Below are 19301 nucleotides of genomic sequence, written 5' to 3'. Positions count from 1 at the left end.
ACCATTTGCTTTTACACAATGTTAAGGAGATTGCATAATTATGAGCCGGTCTCAAGTGTATGCAACAAGGAACTGGATACATGGTTCAGTCATTAAAAGCCCCAACTGCACTTGCTCAGGACCTGGGGCATCACCCATATCATCTGACTCACAATCACCTGACCTCAAGCTCCAAGAAATTCAGTGCTCTCTTCTGGACTCCTGAGCACTGAACTCACATCCTAAACCACACAAATCTCTCTCTCTCTCTCTCTCTCTCTCTCTCTCTCTCTCTCTCTCTCTCTCTCTCTCTCTCTCTCTCTCCCCCCTCAAAATAATAAAACAAAAACTTTACAGTTTGCAAGGAGATATGCCCAGGTTCTAAGCAAGCCCTGGTTCACTTTACATACTGAGAATAAACAGTAGCCGCTGGAATGATCACTCGGGGGTCCTAAGGTTGACTGTGCTTTCCTCTAGTGAGAACAGATGGGACCCCCACAACGTAGCTGACATTCTGCTTTTAGTTTTAAATTTTGGCAAAGAGAAACAACCAGAACTGTTCATCTTAACTGTTCTCAGACATACCATTTGTGGAGAAATGTATACAGTCCCTTTGTTACTGGACTCATCTGGATTTCTACAGTCTTAATCATTTTCGCAAAATCAATCGTAAAGATGACTGACCTCGGATAATGTTCAAGGCATGTTCAACTCAGAACACGATCCCCAGCTGTTATTCTCCTGCTCCTTTAGGTCACCTGTACTTTCTATACTTTAATTAACATTTAAAATATATTGTCCCACAAGCAACAGATGAGCCAGGGCTAACCTTTCACATTGTTTTTACCACTGAGTACATGATTGATGGGAATGGAGATTTCCAAAAATGTACATGAAGGAACCCCTTGCCCTTGCATGCTATATTTCAAAAATAAAATTCCGTGCAGTTTATCAGGTCAGTTGCATATTTCAACACTTTCTTTTGCTGATCTAATGCATATCTAATAAAATTAGCACAATCTATCCAGGCTTTTCTTACACAAAATTAAAAGCACAAACTTTCAAAGAATGATGTGTTTTACTTTACAAGAATGTATCCCGGGGATTCACTCAGGATTTTAACCAGACTTCCTCCCTTGTTACAACTGTACTCACAAATGTCATAACTGATTAAGTTTAACACTAGAATCCCAATTCAGTTATTTAGATCGCTGCTCTGTATTCCATCTCCCTCATATCAATATTAATGGTATCAAAATAACTACTTTGATTGTATTTAAGGATAGCCTGCATTGTCAGCCCCTCATCCTTCCCCATGCATTCATGCATCCACAATTTTCAGAATGTATTTTCAGATCACATATCTGTAAACAAAAGTAGAACTGAATCTAGGTGAACTAGCAGATGTTAGCTATGGTAAGAAATAACAGTTGAGTGTCCACCAACACCATGTAATAGTCTTTCCTTCTCTTTGTGCTAGACATTCCTAACTGGAATTCAAAGTTTGAGCTATTTGAAAATCTGGATAGTCTCTCATTCAATTACTAATAGTATCCTTCTGTATGGATCCATGTTGTGTAAAATAAATTAATAGTTTAAATGGTGAATTTGGGTTAGAAATTTCCAGAAATACTGATCATGATACAAAATGACCAAATTATTTTATCTCCTGGATAGAAGATAGTCTATTGTCTTCGTTATAGCTTTTAAAAATGTTTCTTTCTTTTGCTTCTGCTAATATAACTAAATTAAATGTGCCCATTGCTGACTTTACAGCCTCGTGTGGAACCCTGGTATCCTTGTCTCGTCTTGATCTCTCACTGCTTCGCTCCCTAGCCTTCTACCTAGGATCCCCAACATCTTCTCTATCTTCACATCTCTAAGTCTCTCTCATTCAGAATCCCAGTCTGTTGTTGCCCACAGCATCATCCTTTGAGAGCACCAGGAACCTTTCTTGCTTAGATTCAAAGAGGCATTTTAAATGAGGTTGTGATATAATTCATTAATATGTTTTCCTTAATTCTTTCCCCCGTGAACAAATTCCATAGGAATAGGAGCAACTTTTCAGATGATCATCATTATTCCCCAACCATGTTCATGAGGTCCATACATAGTTGACACTAAAACTACAGTGGGACCCAGATAAGTGCAGTCCTCATCCCTCATCAAGCAAAGGTCTCTTTGCAACAGATGCAGATAATCACAGAAAATCACAACCAATCTAAATGCAGAGTTGTAGAGCCCTGTCTTAATTAATACATCTAGAACATACCCATACCTAACAGTCGGGAAATGTTGTAGAAGAGGGGCAGAAAGCTTCTAAGAGCAGAGGACCAGGGAGTCAGAGATGAGACTGTGACTCCTACTAATTTCAGAGGTTCATCTCATTAAGTCCCACCAACTTGACTGCCTAACATGAGAAGAAGAAGGACAATAGCAATATTCACTCCAAAGGGAATGAAGAAAAGGCCCAGGAGGCCCCAACCCTAATCAAATACTGCAGGAAACAACGGGATGCTAAGATCCTGAGAAATAGTCTTCCCTAAGGAAGAGAACACCACTTATCCAATACCAAGTGGTTAGCCTTAAAAAAAAAACATACAAATAACATTATACAGACTGAACATATAGTTAGAAACAAATATTTACATGCATATAAATTTATGCTTATAAAAACAATCAATGGAGAAAGAGGCCATGAATGCAGAAGAGGAAAGAGAAGTAAATGGGATAGTTTGGAAGGAAAAGGGGGAAAAGAAAAATGATGTGATTGTATTGTAATCTCAATAAGAGAAAAAACCATAATCTTCAAAAATAGGAGAGAGAGGAAGTTGTTCAAGTTAAATGTCTTAGCACCTCCATTTTGACACCTATGTGTCCTTGGAGAAATCTAAAGGCAGAGAGTGTTTCTGTGCAAAGAACAAAACTGATAGGAATTCCTTGTTGGTCTGGAAGCAAAATTACAATTTCTATGAAAAGCAAAGTCATTAAGATAAATATTAATTTAAGTAAAAGATTTTAATAAAAATGAGGTAACAGTTAAAAGTTGAGCATTATTACAGAAAAACAGCTAGAAAAATATGCTATAAATATGATAGACTAGTAGACTGCAGTCAGAAATTTGAATACAAAGATAAGACACAAGAGAAGGACAATAAACAGAATTTCCAGAATTTCCCCCATTACGTGTTAAAACGCAATAGTAATATCAGTTAAACACATATATCTGACATGAAGCAGGAGTCAAGGTTCACTCAAGGTACTGTTTCCCGGAAGAGCCCTCAGTGTATTGAGGCTTCTGTGTCTTCGCTGTTTATTGGTACTCCGAGGGCTCTGTGCTCATGCCGACTTTCTTTTCCCACTGAATGTCATAATGTTGTATTGTGTCACTCAGTGTAGCGCTCTGTTACCTTCCTATCTACGCCATCCATCTCTTCAGAGGAATTTTTCTTTTACAAAAAGCCTATTTTAGAGACACAGTTAAACTTTATAACTTTAGTTCAAAAACCCCCTTTATAAATGAAGAACAGAGGCCCAGAGCAATAAAACTAGTTCATTTCAAACAGACAATTCTTTGATATCCTATATAGTTGCAAAAGACTCTTCAAGGAGAAACACCACACACACACACACACACACACACACACACACACACACACACATTATTTTCACCAATAAGAATAGATTCCTCGCAGAGTCTCTTCATGTTGGGGTCATTCTTCACTCCAAATCACGCCTTATAAACTCTGATGATCCAAATTTTATCATTCTGCCTAGGAAGTGACCATCACATTTTTCATCAAAACTAGGGCATCCATGAGAGTACACTGGAGTTTACTCAGTAATTACCTTGAAAGAGCAGATATAAATTAGGACTGTCCTTGGCAAGGAAGATGAGTGGTCATATTACCACTGCATCAAAAAATGCAGAAAAATATTTTCACAGAGGTTTAGTAGCCAATAGTTTGTAGTTATTTCTCAAGGGTGGGACTTTGTAGCATCATACTCTCTTGGGTGTCATTGATCCAGTGTTTCCTCATACACAATGATAGAGGATTTGTTTATTTCTAACCCATTTTTTTTCCAACCAGATATACAGCAAGGATATGATCAAAGAACTAGGCCGGATTTCATAATAAAAAAATAATAAGACATCCATTTAAAACATGTAATATGTGGTATAATGTCTGGCATGGACAAATGTTCTTGAGCCATTTTAGGTCTACATACAATGGATTACTGATTACTCTTTGTTCCCCTAAGTAACAACCACCCACCAACCATCATGGTTCACTCATTCCTCTTCAGTGTCTGAAAGCAATACAATCTGGGAGCCCCTTCCTTCAAAAACTGTTAAAAGCTGATACATTGGGAGAATGAATTTGCTCATCTAATCAAAAGTGGTGTTACAAATACCATGAAACCACTATGTCCCATGCGATTGTGTTATCATCGGGACTTTTAAGGGATCAAAGTAAAAAGTAATTATGATTTCCTGAGCTCCACAGAGGCAAAGTTTGTCTGCATTCATGTGTGTTGAGAGTTAGATGGGCACAGCCACTGGCCCATCGCTCTACCATATTTCTCTAAGCCAATCAAATGAACTGACACATTTTCTCATGCCAAGTTAATTACATAAAGACCTGCTAATTGGTCAGTCGATTTTAACCTAACTATATAGGATAAAATTAAGAATATGCCCACCTTGTTTTTCCTGTCATCTTGAAAATGATAATCTCAAAACGGGGGCAGTCACCGAAGTTACCTCAATCTTGTGAGCATTGAACAACAAAACTCAACAGGTTTTTTTTTTAATTTTCTGTTGTTTTCCTTCTGAGAATAATTTGGATACATACAGTTAAAAACTAAGTAAGATGCCCTTCTCACTTCATAAGGGCTGCATACTATTTCAATAATAAGTCAGGAGTCTCTGTTATATCTGCTCCTCTTCTTCCTGGAAGCACGGCGCTGTTACTCCTGCAGTTTCCAGACTTAATGCACACCATTAGTGCAGTGCCTGTCTCAGGAACATCGCTTATTTCCCACGACAAACTCAGCTCCCAAGACTCACTGCAAGATGCCATTTGCACTTTCAAAGTTTCTCTGCTCCCAAATGTGGCAGAATTAAACACAATTAGGAAATTAAAGAAAGAGCCCAGGAGAGCATTTATTTTAATGTTCCATCTGGGAAATTTTAAAGTACAAACTTAAAAGCCTAGCTACATTATTAGAGATGATTTAGTTATTACATTGCAAAATTAAGAAGTATGGAAGGATTAAAAGCTAACCCAACGTGAATATGAGACAAGCTGGAACTCTTGCCTTGACTAGTGCTTGCTCAGTAGATGGTATTTGAGTTAGCACCTTATACATCACAGCCTAGGAAGAGGTGAGCTCAAACACACCAGGATTTGTGCCCAGTGTGCTCATGTAGTGAAGGAATGAGTGAAATAGCGATGATGATAATGATGATGGTGGTGGTGGTGGTGGTGGTGGTGGTGGTGGTGGTGGTGGTGGTGGTGGTGGTGGTGGTGGTGATGGTGATGATGAAGAACAAGAATATATCTACAACAGTGCACCCACTGCCTTACCATATAGTCATGCTACAGGCATGAATAGGAAATTGACAACTTGAATATAAAAGGAGCTTATTAAAGCATAAGAGAAAAGAAACATTAGCTTAAGCATGGAGTTAATTTATACATTGATGAATGGACTATAGTGACAAGAGTCTAGGTAGATGGATCTTGAATGGTGAGTTAAACAGTAATCACATGCACCGGGTGCTTTGGTGGTGTTTCTTAGTGACTAAAAGAGCTTCTTTATCTTTGAAGTAATTGACCAATCATGTGTCAGAGTCATGTGGTTAGCCATGCAATGGCCACATATAAAAATATTTTTATGGACAACTTCTGTAATGACTAACATTGTATGCTCTTTGTGTAACAATAAGAAATCCATACATGATACTAGGTAACTTTTCCCATTTCAGTTGGGTGCTCACTCTAAAACCATTCATGAAAGATTTAGCTATCTGATTGGCAGCATTTCCTCAGACACTTCTCTTGTTTCATTCTATGGAATGAATGGAATCTAGGGAGAAACCCTATGGAATCTAGGGAGAAAGTCCTCAGTAAGAAGGAAAGGTCAGTCCTCCATTATGGGTGTTTTCACTTGGAGATGAGACCCAGTCTGGGTTTTCTTTTCCAAGCTCAACATTCTTCTCTGCTTGTGCACTGGAAAACATATAAAGACAGATCTGCTCACTTTATCATAGTAACCCCAGCATCTGTAACAGCCCCACAGTGTTTATGAATTATGGTTTCCCTGGATTCATTGGTTTGGCCAGGATTAAAATGAACATAGGAGGAACCCTTGCCCTTCCTCCATATTTATAAAGTAAATTCATATTTGTGGACAAGCTAAAAAAGTCTGTAGAATTAATGCTTTTATTTCTCTCAAATGGCTGCTCTCTCTGGTTATAATTCAGACTTTGTTGTAACTATTATATATAGCCTGTACCCCACCAGACGATTTTCACAATGAAATCAATCAATAACCATTAAAGTCGCTTAGGGGAGGAGTCCTTGAAATAATAAACATCAATAAACGATTTTAAAGCTACCTTACCATGGACATACGGGGTTAAAGTTTTCTACCACAGGTTTACAGACACAGAAATTCTCATGGAAAGAAAATGAATAGTACCTGGCTGCATGTATTTGAAATAGTCATAGCATGAATCATTAGACGTTTCCTCATGAATTTTCAGAAATGCAGTCCTGTATAGAGTATCTACCAACTGTATGGTTTTGTTAGTAGTTCATTCATTGATAAAATTATAATTCATTAGACAGTGCTTAGAATCCACACGGTTATAGTCTCATTTCTCATTCATTGGTAAAATTTACAATTCCTAACCTGATAGTCCTAAGGAACTGTTCTCTCTCTGTCTCTCTGTCTCTCTGTCTCTCTGTCTCTCTTTCTCTCTCTCTCTCTCTCTCTCTCTCTCTCTCTCTCTCTCTATCTATCTATCTATATATATGTATATCACAATGGGATGGTTAGTAGTTATTCTTTGTTCGTTTTTGTGACACAGAAACAAAATGTTTATAAGACACAAGATTATAGAAAAATAAGCCTAATTAAAAAAAAGAAAATACAAAAATATTCCATTTCAAATTACCTTGTTTATGTTAAGGTCAAAATAGGTCCAAATCCCATTATATTGTCAAGTTAGTAGTGGGCACATAGTAGGTACCAATCAGAAGTGTAGTGAGTGAGGCTACAAGGTTAGGAATAAATATGTTTCAGGGTATAGCTAGATCCTGGTCACTTTGAATCAGTTATTTTTGAAAAGTTTTTTAGTGTGTGTGTGGGGGGGTGGTCTTTCTTCATTTTATGTGGATATGTTATACTTCAGTTTTAAAATAATGTATGACTAAATGTAAAACTTGAGGAAGGAAGAATGAAAAACATTCAAAGTTCTTTTCCTAATCCAGTAAATTCTAAAGGGTCTCGCCTTAACCTCATACCATTTATCGGCCTTCCCCGAAGCCTTGAGCCCGTTTAGCAGCGGAGCCAGGATTGAACTTGGGCATGTGATCTTCTGCCCCCATACCTTGTGGGGTGGGCTCTGTTTTGCGCTGTTTTCAAGCATGAGCTGTGATGCAGCCTCCTGGCTTATGCCTGCCTACCCTCATTGAAGAACTAACTCTACCTGCCCTATTGCAGGCGAACTGTGTGAGGAAAAGCTGGACTTCTGTGCACAAGACCTGAATCCCTGCCAGCATGACTCCAAGTGCATCCTGACGCCAAAGGGATTCAAGTAAGTCCAGGGCCAGATGGGGCTCACAGCGGAGTTGGGAATTGGGTTGGGGGATTTCTCTGAGGAATGTGTCTCCTTCACCATCCCGAGTTTCACAATTTTGCCAAAGATTATAGCATGGGTCGCATCCACCCTAGTGTTTGTGACAGTTTTGCAAATAGTAGTGTGAACTACGGACCTTTATTAGCACAATAAAAATGAATGAATAAATAAAGCAGGAAAGCTTTTGTTCATCACAATATCTAGGAAGCCCTTTATGCTACAAAACAGCCTTTGAATTAGCTTCCTTACCTGTGTTTAAAGGTCAATTCAATTAATTCTCTAACATCCACCAGGTAAACATAGAAACTGGTTTTGATGTAACTGAAAACTCTATGGTCTAGAACAGCCAGTCGACCATGGAGGCTGAGCAAAACACTGTGATACAGTGGCCGAGATACTCTGCTCATCCCTGGCTTGTGTGTGTTGTCTTTCTGTAATTATCGATAAGCACCATTATTAACCTTGTTCTTGAGATCTAATACAACCCATTCACACTGCGTAGAGAGCTCCCTCAAGTGAGCTAAAAGACAAATCAAAATAATTTCTTTTCCCACTCACAATATTTCTCAAATATGCTAGATACTAAATCAGATGATACCTTTGTTTCAACCTTGAAAAATAGTAATGAGCTATCAGTAGTTTTAGAGCTGGCAGTAACTTACCCGTCATCTCGCCTAAATTCTTCATTTAAAACACAAGGGAGTTTTAGTCAAGAAAGGTCAGGTACCTGTGCTAATGATGCCCATTAATTTACTGGTAGAACTGAATTTAGACGTAACATTTGCAATTATGTGGCTCATGGAAACCATATTCATTTCTAGCTTATTATTACCATGGTTGGCTTGGAATCAACTTCAGACTGGATTCTAGGGGATGACACAGTTATATTCAGGAGGGAAGCCATGGTTACATAAGACAACTGACAAAGACTCTATCAGCCAGTGTTTATATAAGCAGCATCTATAGTCACCCAAGTATGTGATGATAGGATGATATTATGCTTCATTTCTGTAGTTCTTCACCACTACGTACCTCTCCTTACTTAATTTCCTCAGTGGAATAAATGGAGCCTTGTAGTTGTTATAAATACAAGTTAACTCAGAAGTTAAATTCACTCATGTCTGGGAAACATCTTATGAGCAAATGAAATTTGAAGTGTATATCGAAGAGTTTGATTTTTTTTTTTTATTGCTAAGAATTCAACTCAGCCTTGCCTTTGCTAGACAAAGGCCCCCACCCTCATCTGTGTCTTCAGTCTTTTTGCTTTCAATTACATGCTGAGAGGCTCTTACCAAGTTGCTTAGGCTACCCTCAAACCTGTGATTTATTCACTTAGCCTCCTGGGTAGCTAAATTAATAGGTAGCAAACATAGGCCCTGTAAGGATTTAGATCATTACAAAATAGATTATCACATATTCGGAGTGGAGTGGTAAAGTGAGTTCAGTGCCAACAGAGACCACTGCCTTCCAGTGGTGACAGTGATGTAAATAGTTACAGAATTTTCTTTTCACAATACTACCAGTCAATTTGTTTTAAAACTTAAATCTTCAGAATACATGGATATAGTTGTAGCTCATCCTGACTGTATTCACTACCATACTGGGAAACAAAAAAAAAATGGCTGTAGTTCTGAGTCCATCTTTAGTTATATTTAATTTCCAATTCTAGCAAAAAACTAGAAGTCTTATAAATTATTTTATTTTATACACAGTGCTGCACTGCATTTTATTCTACCCAACTCTGTACAACAATTGCTTTACCTCCCAATGGCTTTGATCTGCCCAAAGTCAAAGGTGGCAGCTCAAAACATCACTTATGTGGAGCAACCATTACCACTTTGCAGAGAATTTACAAGAACGGTTTCCTGGGACACTCTATCTGATAAACAGGTTCCATGGGCCTTTGCATAATTCCAAGACACATTATTAGTAAGACTCAATGGAAACAATGTTAAACGAGGAGAGCTCATTTTAAACAAAGGACTGATTCTTAATTAAGTATTTTCTATTACTAGCAATTAGGCTGCATACTCTCGAGAATATGCCTTGCTACAAGCTAGGTAGGCTGATTTGAAGGCCCTCTGTCTTCACCGGCCGGTAACTCACAAGCTCATGTTATAGCTGTGTGTAGTTGAGCTGAAAACAGGTTAAGTCAGAGAGTGTGCTATCGCTCCCATCTTATGAATAATTGCACACGGTGGGAAGCATAGCTGCAGAAAGAAAATGCTCTTAAAAACCAAACAAGAGGGAGCTGGTGGGGAAAAGCTTTACTGAGAAATGTTGTTTGGACAAGTTATAATGTTACTTCAATTTCCTTTTCGTATTAGTGAGTTGACAGAGCTGCTCTGACTTTTCATGCTTCATCTACACTCCATAAATCTCCTGAGTTGCTGTGAGATATTTTTAGAGCATGACATGCCATAAGCAGTATTTTCAAGAATACATCTTAGTTAGCATTTAGAGTCCTAACAATATATATATATATATATATATATATATATATTACATTACATGTATACATTTTATATTTCTTCCCTCATTCCTCATCAGACAGTAGAATTGAGGAGATGTAATAGGCTTTGTTGGTCATAGACGAGGAGGGAAATTCTTATTTAAATGCTCCTCCCTGTCTTAAACCAAGGGAAAGACAGCATAATCGGTCATGATATAGCTGCTAGTTCTAAGGGACTTAAAAAGTAGTAGTTGGGGGAAAGAGGGCATAAAATATCTCCTAGACAGCTACTGTGCTAAGTGTATGGTTCTCTTATCTTTTACTTTGATTTCTTTTCTCAGATAAATAATTCAGAGCGTTTCAAAGCCCGTCTTCTTTTTAATGTTCAGCACTTCAGTGGCGCTGCCCACATTAACATTGATGGAAGCTCCCTTCCAGGGCCCCGTCCATCTATTCGAGAATGTGTACGGCCACTTAGGGTCCATTTAGCTTCAGGCTTGCTGTGTACTCCTCTTTATTGTGATTTAGTGTTAAAGCCAAGCAACCTCAGTGCAAGCAGGCCTCATTTACTTTCTAAACCATACATGCAACATGCATGGCTCTCTCAGAAGAACGGTACCCCCATTTGTTTTAATATATGAGTGCTTCAGTAAATAACCTTATTTTGCATCTTCAGACAACACCCGTGGCAATCAGCAATGCCACATTCAATCAGGTGTTTTTTTTAACTATCTTTATTCATTTAAATATATTTTTATAGAATACTGCATAATTAGTAGAGAATACATATAAAAACCTTTCTTGGAAATTCAAGAGTCATAGTTATGAAATTTGAAGCCACTTTTTGATCATTCTGATACCTAAATAAATGTTAGGGACTTTACACATAGCATTTTACTTAATATTTAACATACCTTGTAGAGCCGACATTATACCATGTTGTAGATTGGAGAGGGACACTTGGATGTTAAGTGTCTTAATTGAAATGTTGTTTTACAGCATGTGAAATAATCCAAATATAGGAAGACAGATGATGTGGGGTGCTAATTACATTTGGAATTTTAAAAGTTGAGCTCATAGAAACAGAGCAGAGGGTAATGCCATGATTTAGGGGTAATGGAAGTGGAGGGACATTAGTCCCCAATCTTAAGAATTTATAGGGACATGTGTTCTGTGACCTATTGTTAACAGCACCATATATTTGCTAAGAGATGAGGTCATAATTGTTCTTACTATAAAAGTAAATGTGTGTGTGTGTGTGTGTGTGTGTGTGTTAACTATACAAGGGATACTAGTTTCTTTTCTTCATACTGTGACAATACCACTTGACCAAAACAATTTGGAGGCACAAGCATTTACTCTGGCACACGGTGCAATGCATGACCAGGTGGTTAGGGTGACAGGAGCATGAAGCAACATTACATCAACTACCAGAAAGCAGAGAGCAAGGTGAAGACACACTTTCATTCACTTTCCTCTCCTCATCTATACAGTCGGGGATACCAGGCAAGGAATGGCACCACCCACTAGCAGGAGACCTTCCTATCTTAACCCATGCAGTCCAGATGATCCCTCATATGCATGCCCAGAAGCCCATCTCCCAAGTGACCCCTGTCAAGTAGACAATACTAGCCATCACAGAGAAGTGATGGATATTTAATTAATTGTATTGTGGCTATTATTACACAGTATGTACATATATTAAACATGATGTGGTGAGTGTTGAAATATTTAGTTTCATTAAGCTAGAAAATAGAAATGTTGATGTGTTGAAAAAAAAAGAAAAGCAGGCTTAACAATGAAGCCAGACTGGAATATGAATTCTATTTAACTGCAAAGTCAAAACTCAGTAGATAAAAACATGGTTTTCTGTCATGTATGTATACATGTGTGTATACATACACATAAAATAGAAACAAACCCTTCTTTAGACTCAAAGGGAACATACTCATGGATGCCTTATTATTTAAACTGAAGAAGTCCCAACAAAAGAGTGTTCTGAGGGACAAGTGTTATCCCATCTGTGGCCATACCTATGCAAGTTCCAATGTCCCCATAGCTTCACAACACATATGAGAGTATATCTCTCATCCATGAAACACCTAAAACACTGGATGCTGCTAACCCCATATACTCTCTTTTCCTCCTGTACTTATTAAATATTATAGAATGAAGCTAGCAAATGACATTCAATTAGAGATGAACAGTAGTTAATAACAAAATTTTTAACAAGGCACCATAATAAAAATTCTGAGGAGGTACTCCCTTGGTCTCTAAGGACTCTACTATACTCTGCGCTTTCATATGATATGTGAGATGATGCTGTGCCTACAAGATGTGGGCAATAGGCCTGGTCATATTGAGCATGGCGGCTACCTAAGGGTTTCCTGAACACGTTTACATCAGTGCTGTAAAAGTGGATGTGATTATTAACACCTTGCTTAGTTCCTGTTGGAGAGGTGTGGATATCCAGCATGGATAAGTAGATGATAAGTGTTCAGGACTAGACAGAGTAGACAGGATCTAATGTCACTGAGAAGGCTACTGCTTTGTGTATCTGGAATCTTGTGAAAAATTTACATCATGAGTAGCTGTCACCATGATTAATTGAATACTACAATGCTCTGTAAACCATTACATGTGCTGTAAGACATTTTCCTAGAGGACCAGAAAGTCCTGGTTTCCGTAATAACACCAGTAGATGTGCATCGCTCAGCACCAGAGCACAGTTTTTTAAAAGGGAACCTTGAGCAACTGGTTATCCAACAGTGTGGTATACTAGCTCAGGGTCAAGGGTCTAGTCAGATTCCTAAGATCTACTTCCCACAGGAGGCACTTAAAAGGGTATGTCATGGGATAAAGGCTTAAGCTTTCTCTCCAACAATATTGATACCTGTGCAAGGGGACAATGTTATCATCTGTATCACAGCTCTGTGGAATGGTACTATGTGTTCACTGAATCCACATTCCTAAAATGCATAGAAGGATGGCAAAGATGTTCAAAGAGTATACTCTCCATTTCCCCAGTCTGCCATCAGCAATAGAATGGATACCCATTTTGTGTCTATACAATGTGAGTGAAAAAGCTAAAAAAAAAAAAAAAGTGCCCATAGAATTGACCTCAGAAATTTTGTACTGGATCCAATGTCACAGTCCATCAAGTCAACGGAACTCTTCCATAATCATTAATTAAAACTCACAGTGTCCGATGTAGTTAATTTTATTTCCTCACATTATATTCTTTTCTAGTGTTATATGGTCCATGACAAAGTAAAACTCTTACTACTTTTAAAGTATACTTAATGGTCTTTATAAATTTGCCAGCCATGGTAGCATATGACTGCAGTCCTAGCACTTGGGAAGGACAGGCAGAATGACTGCAGCATGTTTAAAATCCTCTTTGTAAATTTACATAAGACTGTCATCATCCAATTAGACAATGGAATTAAAAAGAACAGAAAATGAGGACACTATAAACAACATAAGGAGAGAAAGAGAAGAGAAGGCAGAGTATAAAGAAGTGGGGGAGAAACGTTGGTACAGTGAGATCTTTGTATCTGGGTGTAGGATGCTCCCGGTCATTAAGGAGTTAATCTTTCCTCTGACTTCAAGTAAGACAGCCATGCCTCCCATCCTGTTGCACAAACATCCATCAATTGGAAGGACTAGACTGTTGTAAATAAGTTTCGATATTAAGATGTTGCTATTTTGTCCAGATGAAATGCACGGTTCTTCATGATCTTTTGGCTCAGTCAAGTTTGAAACTTTATCTCCTTGTTGAATCAGGTGTGACTGCACTCCGGGATACATTGGCGAGCACTGTGACATCGACTTTGATGACTGCCAAGATAACAAGTGCAAAAACGGTGCTCATTGCACAGATGCAGTGAACGGATACACATGTGTCTGTCCTGAAGGCTACAGGTGAGAACATGAGGACGTGTGTGTGTGTGTGTGTGTGTGTGTGTGTGTGTGTGTGTGTGTGTGTGTGTGTGTGTGTGTGTGATGAGACATCTCTAGGACTCTAGCACATCTAGTCTAACCTAATGTTTCTTTGTATTTGCTAGTGGCTTGTTCTGTGAGTTTTCTCCACCCATGGTCCTCCCTCGCACCAGCCCCTGTGATAATTTTGATTGTCAGAATGGAGCCCAGTGTATCATCAGGATAAATGAACCAATATGCCAGTGTTTGCCTGGCTACTTGGGAGAGAAGTGTGAGAAATTGGTCAGTGTGAATTTTGTAAACAAAGAGTCCTATCTTCAGATTCCTTCAGCCAAGGTTCGACCTCAGACAAACATCACACTTCAGGTGAGAGATCTCCACCCTCCCCCAACCCCCACCCCCGAGCTGGACTGATTGGGAGACACATTTAGCTGCTTGAGATAGGAAATAAAGAAAAGCTTCCTGTGTGAAAAGCATCAGATGTTTTCCTTTCAATGTTGTTTGTATGTTAATTCATTAAGGGGCGGGGGACTGGGCACCTAAGTTGCCACTCATTTGACACTTTGAGTGAAGGTGTTTTGCCTTTAGTTTTTATGGCCTTGCCATTCCTTCCTCTGCACACCGGAAAGGCTTTTCTTTAAAACCTACAGCTGAGATGCACACAGCTGAGACACCACCCCTTAACTTGGCTCTCTATCATCTGCAACTCTTCACCCAAAGCCTTGAGAAAGAGCCGTGGAATTAACCAGCATTTCAATGTCTTCCCACAAAGACAATTACCACTAAGGAAGTCATTCATGCCCCTGAGGCATGAGTTATAAGACTAGGAATAATAAATGTAGAGTATTTGGACAAATTAGGGTTACATACTTGTTTTATCTGGTAAGCAAAATTCTTTAATATATTTTTAATTTAAAATATATATTTTAAAATTTATATTTTTGACCCACTTCTTACAGCCTTTCCTCCTTGTGTTTTTTTTTTTTTTTACCCTGGCACTGACAATACAGGCATGGCTTCTGAAATTACGGAGGGAGGATCCTGGGAGGGAGCCAGATACCCTTTAAGAATCTCTCTCTATACCATCCACCTTCTCATGCTTGCCACATTGAAAAATTATGTAAAGTACATTGGTATTAGGACTTTTAAAATCTAACTTTCACGGAAGTCCTTTAATAGCCCCCCAAAGAAGAAAGTAATATTAAAGCAGATATTTCCTATTTCTCCACATATATATATATATATATATATATATATATATGCACCAAGAATAATGCTTAGAGTAGGAGAAAAAATACAGATACACAAAATTTTCTAGGAAAGACAATTCTGACATTACATCTAACAGACTTACTTAGATATGTATTACTGGTTTTCTTAATTATTTATCGATTTATTTACAACAGAACAATTACCAAATTGTCTTTAAACAGCAATCTCAACAAACATTTTTTTCTCATACCCACAAGACAAACCATAATGAAAATTCCCCATTCACTTATCAGCCTGTTTCTTTGCATGAACACATTTGGTTGACTGTGCATCCTAACATCAGGGCTACCTCCTACTAGATTGCCACAGATGAAGACAGCGGCATCCTCTTGTACAAGGGAGACAAGGACCACATTGCCGTGGAACTGTATCGAGGGCGAGTTCGAGCCAGCTATGACACCGGCTCTCACCCGGCTTCTGCCATTTACAGGTGAAGATCTCTCAATTACTGGTTAAGGTGAAAACACTTATTCAATGAAGAACTGCTTTTCTTCTACAGTTGTATAATGAGAAGGGATGGGGATAATTGGTGATAGCAGGTGGCCTAGTTTTTTATCAACTGCTGAAGCAGGATACCTGAGATCTAGGATCAGAACACCCACATCTTGCAAAGAAGTTCCTTTCAGCCGTATTCTATAGATGAAGAAAAGGGGGGAGGAGAACATGCTAGAGATAACGGGAGGAAAGGGGGCTACTCGCCCTCCCTTGGGGACCCACTCATGCTAAGTAACCCTCTCCCTGAAGAGTCAGACAATTCCCAGATGAGGACGGAGTCCTCATGGCCTGATTATCTTGTAGCTTCCCTATCCCCTACACTTCAACATTGCTGCATTGGAGGTTATACATTTTGTGAATGAATTTAATGGCATAGTCAAGCTATGGCAGTCAGCGTCATATTACGCTTAGTACCAATAATCCCTGATCATGCAGCAGACATCACTTACATGCATAGTTTTCCCAGGCAGGTTAACTTAAATGAATTAAGTGAGTAAACTGTAGGGAAAGACTAAGTTCTCACTCTTATTCTTTAAAAGGCCCACATTGTAAGTGTATTTTCCTCCATGACAAATAGCTTTGGGATAGGCAATGCGATACAAATGTTGCAGTAGAGGGAAGTAAAATCAAGTTTCTTTCTATTCAATTCTCCTTGGATGCTGCCAAGTAAAAATATGATTCAGAGTTTATTGTTCTTTTGTTTACTCAGTGTGATTTTTTTTTCTTCTTTAAATACTGATTCATATTTACATTGATGTTGTTACTGTTTCGAGAACAGGGTTTCTCTGTTTAGTCCTGCCTATCCTGGAGCTCACTCTGGAAACCAGGCTGGATTCCATTTCAGAGATCCATCAGCCTCTACCTCCTGTGTGCTGGGGCCACCATGCCCAACTTGATTCACACTTAAAATACTGTGTTTATGAACAAAACACATCTGTTGGCTAAATACACTTGGCCACACGTGACTGGATGTTGATTATGACATAAAGTAGAGAAAGTGATCTCAATCTTGTGGGTGTTGTCTATAAATATGGAAATGTGTTTCAGAAGCCTTCGTAGCTCATTGGCTCCTTCAAATAGTTCTGAGAATGTAGATGCCAATTGCAGCCATGAGTAGAATTTGCTCAGTCCTTCTGGTGGTGAGCTAGGCCATGTGGGACTATTTAGAGCAGGAAAACAGACCCACAACTATTGGTTTTTAAAGTGGAATACAATGGTTATTTCACCTCTAAATGTTGATGAATTATAGCCAACATTTTGTATCATTAACCTTTAAACTATATAGTGTTTCAGTTCATAAATTTGCAGTCCATTTTGTTTTACTTTATTTTTTTGCTTTTTGATGACAGTGGTGCACTACAGAACCATTCCAAACCATAATCAAGATCCTTGAGTTGGTATATTAAAGCTAACATCCACATAAAATATACCAAAATATTTCTGGATAAGTTTGAAGAACTCAAGTCATTTTCCCAAATGAAGACTCACTGGAAAGGCCTTTTTTGTTTCATTCTATGTTTATTCTCATTTTTACCTCAATGCAAAATAGCGTATGTCCTATGACAGTCATAAAAATAATATTATGTTGCGCATTCTCCACTTAAAGCCAAAAGCTCATGTTTCTATTAGAAAATTATGTAATAGAGACATGTTCCTTGGTCTTGACAACAGGTTCTATTTCATTCTTGTATTTCAAGTTAAAACATGCAATTTGGACAAGTTATTACATTATTTCACAGTTTAAAAAGGCAGGCAACAATTAAGCTAATAGTCGGGTATTATATTATATTAAATTATACTTGAATATTCAGAACATCATTAATATTCTAAAAACCAAAAGGTAGAAAGGCAGGGACAAAAAAGTGAGAAAACCTTAGCAAGAAATTGAGGGATTACGAAGTTATAATATTCATTAAAAGGAGTGGAGGCCAGGTGTGGTAGCGTACATCTTTAATTCTAGCATTTGGGGAACAGAGGCAGGCAGATCTACGGGCATTCAATAGGCCAGCCTGCTATACATAGAGAGTTCCAGGACAGACAGTGCTGCACAACAGAGAGACCCTGTCGCAGAATACATCCATCCATCCATACATATATATATACATACATACATACATACATGCATGAATGACGTCAGAAAAGAGTTAAGAAATAGATATTTGTGTTCTAAGAATCTACATAAAGTATAGGTGGACATGAAAAGAGAGGTTGGGTGGAAGGAGGGTTCCTGCCCCAATTCCACGGCACATTGTTTTGAGCTCTGAACCATTTGGATGCAATCAGCACTCATAGAATGCTGAAGTAGTAGAAAAATGTGCTCCTAAAATTGTCCCTTAGGCACATTTCATCACCTGTCTGGTCCAACCATGCAGACAATAAATAATAGTGCTGTCTTGTGAGGTTACACTGAGAAGTAACAAATAAACAAAATATTTGGACAATTAATATAAATCAGTAAATAATAATAGCTACTGGCATCGTAGAGTCACCATTTCCCAAAATGAATTTTAAAAGGAAAAGGTTACTTCAGTACAAAGATGTTTTCCTTCTGTTCTCCATCCACAGGCTGGTTTCTTGGCATCCAGCATAGGGCGGGTTTATTTCTAATCCTCCGTTTCCTTCCAAGTTCCCTTTGCAGTTTAACACTACTCTAGTTTTATAGCTTATCTTCAAAGGACAGAAAATGGCATAGCCTTCGTGGCTGTTCCTCCCTTTCTAAAAGTTATGAGTGAAAGGTGCTATTTCTCTATTACTTTAGTAAAATAATCTATCAGTAGCACCATTGCAATTGGCTCCTGGGAGGCACTTACAAAATATCCAGTTAAATTGAATTTTCAAATAATATTTCCATTCAACTTTATATAACATTATGAAAAGTACACACTGTTGCTTTAAAGGACGTAATTAAATATTCTTATTTTAGATAACTGTTTTTGTTTGGTTTGGTTTCCTTGCTATAATTTATGATATATAAATTTTAATTTTCTGAGCAACATTTCCTACATTATATATTGCTTAATGCTCTATGAGAAAATTGCATTTGGAAATTAATTTTTTTACTTCAGGTACACTTTATCATTTGATTGATTTCTTCTCAACTTGGATTAAAATGGATGTTTTTTAATATTAGGGAAAAACAATCACATATGTGTGTTTTGTTCCTGTAGGATTTTTTTTTAGTTTAAAAAATTCACTTATTCACTTAAATTCATTTAAAATTCACTTAAAATCATATATGAGTTATTGTGACAAATGGATTAGCAGAAGCAGAAGGATATCACAGGTCAGACC

General features: G+C 38.0%; 1 protein-coding gene across 4 annotated transcripts in view; it reads left to right on the top strand.

The window, feature by feature from the left end:
- Nucleotides 1–19301, top strand: part of Slit2 (slit guidance ligand 2) — a 327841-nt gene that overhangs the window by 290511 nt on the left and 18029 nt on the right. For all 4 annotated transcript variants that reach the window (XM_032916904.1, XM_032916902.1, XM_032916903.1 and 1 more), the window contains 4 exons: nucleotides 7714–7807; nucleotides 14088–14225; nucleotides 14369–14609; nucleotides 15815–15945. In XM_032916904.1, coding sequence (XP_032772795.1) covers nucleotides 7714–7807; nucleotides 14088–14225; nucleotides 14369–14609; nucleotides 15815–15945 — 604 coding nt within the window. The remainder of the gene's footprint in view (nucleotides 1–7713; nucleotides 7808–14087; nucleotides 14226–14368; nucleotides 14610–15814; nucleotides 15946–19301) is intronic.

This window comes from Rattus rattus, chromosome 11, assembly GCF_011064425.1.
Source record: "Rattus rattus isolate New Zealand chromosome 11, Rrattus_CSIRO_v1, whole genome shotgun sequence".
NCBI classification, from domain to species: Eukaryota; Metazoa; Chordata; class Mammalia; order Rodentia; family Muridae; genus Rattus; species Rattus rattus.
Note: the sequence above shows the minus strand (reverse complement) of the source record. Positions and strands in the feature narration are given on the sequence as shown.